This window comes from Pteropus alecto, unplaced genomic scaffold, assembly GCF_000325575.1.
Source record: "Pteropus alecto unplaced genomic scaffold, ASM32557v1 scaffold164, whole genome shotgun sequence".
NCBI classification, from domain to species: Eukaryota; Metazoa; Chordata; class Mammalia; order Chiroptera; family Pteropodidae; genus Pteropus; species Pteropus alecto.
The window spans coordinates 20,003,513-20,005,661 of record NW_006439568.1 but is presented as its reverse complement, the minus strand read 5'-3'; the positions used below and the strand labels follow the sequence as shown (position 1 = coordinate 20,005,661).

General features: G+C 69.9%; 1 protein-coding gene across 2 annotated transcripts in view; it reads right to left on the bottom strand.

The window, feature by feature from the left end:
• KLF10 (Kruppel like factor 10) overlaps positions 1-1,324 on the bottom strand; it is a 5,123-nt gene extending 3,799 nt beyond the window's left edge. Inside the window, exon 1 of one of the 2 annotated variants that reach the window (XM_006916638.3) lies at positions 1,140-1,324. In XM_006916638.3, coding sequence (XP_006916700.1) covers positions 1,140-1,175 — 36 coding nt within the window. In that variant the 5' untranslated portion in view covers positions 1,176-1,324. Of the gene's footprint in view, positions 1-440; positions 603-1,139 lie in introns of those variants that run through there. The other variant, XM_025050156.1, reaches the window with a different exon arrangement.
• Between the last annotated feature and the right edge of the window lie 825 nt (positions 1,325-2,149).

The following is a 2,149-nucleotide window of genomic DNA, read 5'->3' as shown; positions in this document are numbered from 1 at the left end:
GGTCACTCGGGGACGAGAAGCTCCCTCCGCGCGCCTGCTCCCGGCCCACACCCGGCCTCCGCCTCAGCTGCTGGAGGAGGAGTCGGGTCCCCGCGGAAACTCGGCCCCCGCCCTCCTCCCCGCTGAAGCCCCCGGGGATCTGGCTAAGTCCGCGGCGCTTCCCGCCCACGCTGCCCGCGGGACCTCAGACCACCCGGTCTCTGCTCGCAGACACGGCGCCCCCTCTCCAGGGGCCCGGCAGCTCCAGCCCCCGCCCGCCACGCGTCTCCATGGGTTCCCAGACGTGCAGCCCCCACAAGTCCCGACTCCAGACGCGCGGCCCCAAGGCCTGCGGCTCCCGCCTAGACACGCGGCCCCCGCGTCTCGCGGCCGCCCACCTTCGCCCCGCCCGGCGGCTGGGTCCCGCTTTCCACCCTCCCATCCCTGAGGCGGCTCCTCACCCCCTCCAGGGGGTCCTCAGAAGGCGGCCACCTGTCCCCGCCGGGGATGGGGAGTCCCCCGCTGACGTCTGGGTGTCCACTCCTCGTCTCCCCCTCGGCGGTCTGCGGCCCGCGTGCCATTCCCCCGCGTCCACGCAGGGCTCTCCTTCCCCCAGCCTCCGGCTATTTGCTAAGCAGCCCGGGTCCTGCAAGCCTCCATTCAGACCCCTGAAAGAGGTAGCCCCTTCTCCTCTCCCGTGGACACCCCGCCCCCCAAGTGCACGCGAGCAGCCCCCTCCTACCCTGGGCCCATCTCTCGCGGGTGCCAGGTGCAGGGCAGCCTCCTTGCCCCCACCCCCATACCTTTCCCTATCCTCACTGCCAGGGCAGCAGCCCCTCCAGACTCTTCCCGCCCCTCCAGTCATCCTCCCCCTTGCTTGCCTCAAGTCTCCCTGCGCAGCTGCCCCTTCCCCTCATTACACCTTGAACAAGACCCCGCTCCCTTGTCTCCCGATCCCAGGCCGCCTCTCCTGACCTCTCGCGACGCATGCCCTCACCAATGCCCAGTCTGCAAGCAGGAAGCCCCCCTCCTCCCCTACGACTCCGCTGCGGCCCGGGTCCTCAGTCGCTGCGGATGTCAGAGGCTCAGGGTTCGCAGCCCCGCTGGCCCCTCAGACGTGGCGAGGCAGGGAAGAACAGGGGCATCCCCAGGTGACTTACCGCAGCCTGCTGGAGAGAAGCGCCGAAGTTGAGCATGGTTGGCTGCCTGGCCGCCGGAGGCGAGCTGACTGGCTGCTAGGCTGCTAGGCTGCTTGGCTGCTTAGGCACAGACGGGAACCCAGAGACACTCGACGCCGCTACCGCCGCCGCCGCCGCGCTCCGCGCCGTCTGCCCCCTCCCCATTCAGGTAGCCGCTCCGCCTGCCGCGCGCCGCGGGCGGGGGTGGGGGCGGAGCCTGCGGCCAACCAATCAGCAACAAAGGTGTGTGAGGCACCGGCCAATGGGGTCGCGGGGCCACGCGTGATCAGCGGCTGCCCGGCAGCGTGAAGCTTGTGTCAGTAGAGCGTGTACACAATCACCGGCAGCGTGTTCTCTCGGCCCTGCCCGAGGGAACTCCCGCTGCCACCTTACCTGACTCAGTGACAAACACCCATCCTTCGCCCACCCCCCCACCTGTCGTGCTCCTCTCTGGCCTAGGGGGCAGTGCCGTGGGCGGTGGCCGAGCCCGGAGGCGCGGCAGCCGCGACGCTCCCAGGCACTGCGGCGAGCCGGACCCACGTGGGAGGTGGGGAGGGATGCCGGCTCTCCTGCGTCGCCTAGGCGCGGGGTCTCATCTCTGCCATCCGCGGGGTGGGCGGGACGCCGGGCCGCTGGGCAGGGGAGGCGATGGCCTCCAGCTAAGGGGTCCAAGCTAAGAGATTTGCATGTGGAAGCGCCATCCCCTTGTGCGTCTGGCTAGAAAGTAGAGCCTGCTGACCGACTGAACTGCATTTCTCGAGCATTTGCTGGGTTTTGCCTCGCTGAGCCGTGGGGATCACGGGGGCGGGGAGCGAAGGGAACCCTGTCACTGAGCCGACACCTGCTACTGCGCCCCCTGCCCACGCCCTAGCCATTGGCGCGGGCTCGCCCTCCCCATCTGAGTCGCTGTCAGCAGTGCCCGCCCCTGCCCGCCCCGCCCATCCTTCCTCCCGGACAGCCAAGAGAATGGTGTAGGGGACTGCAGGAAGCCC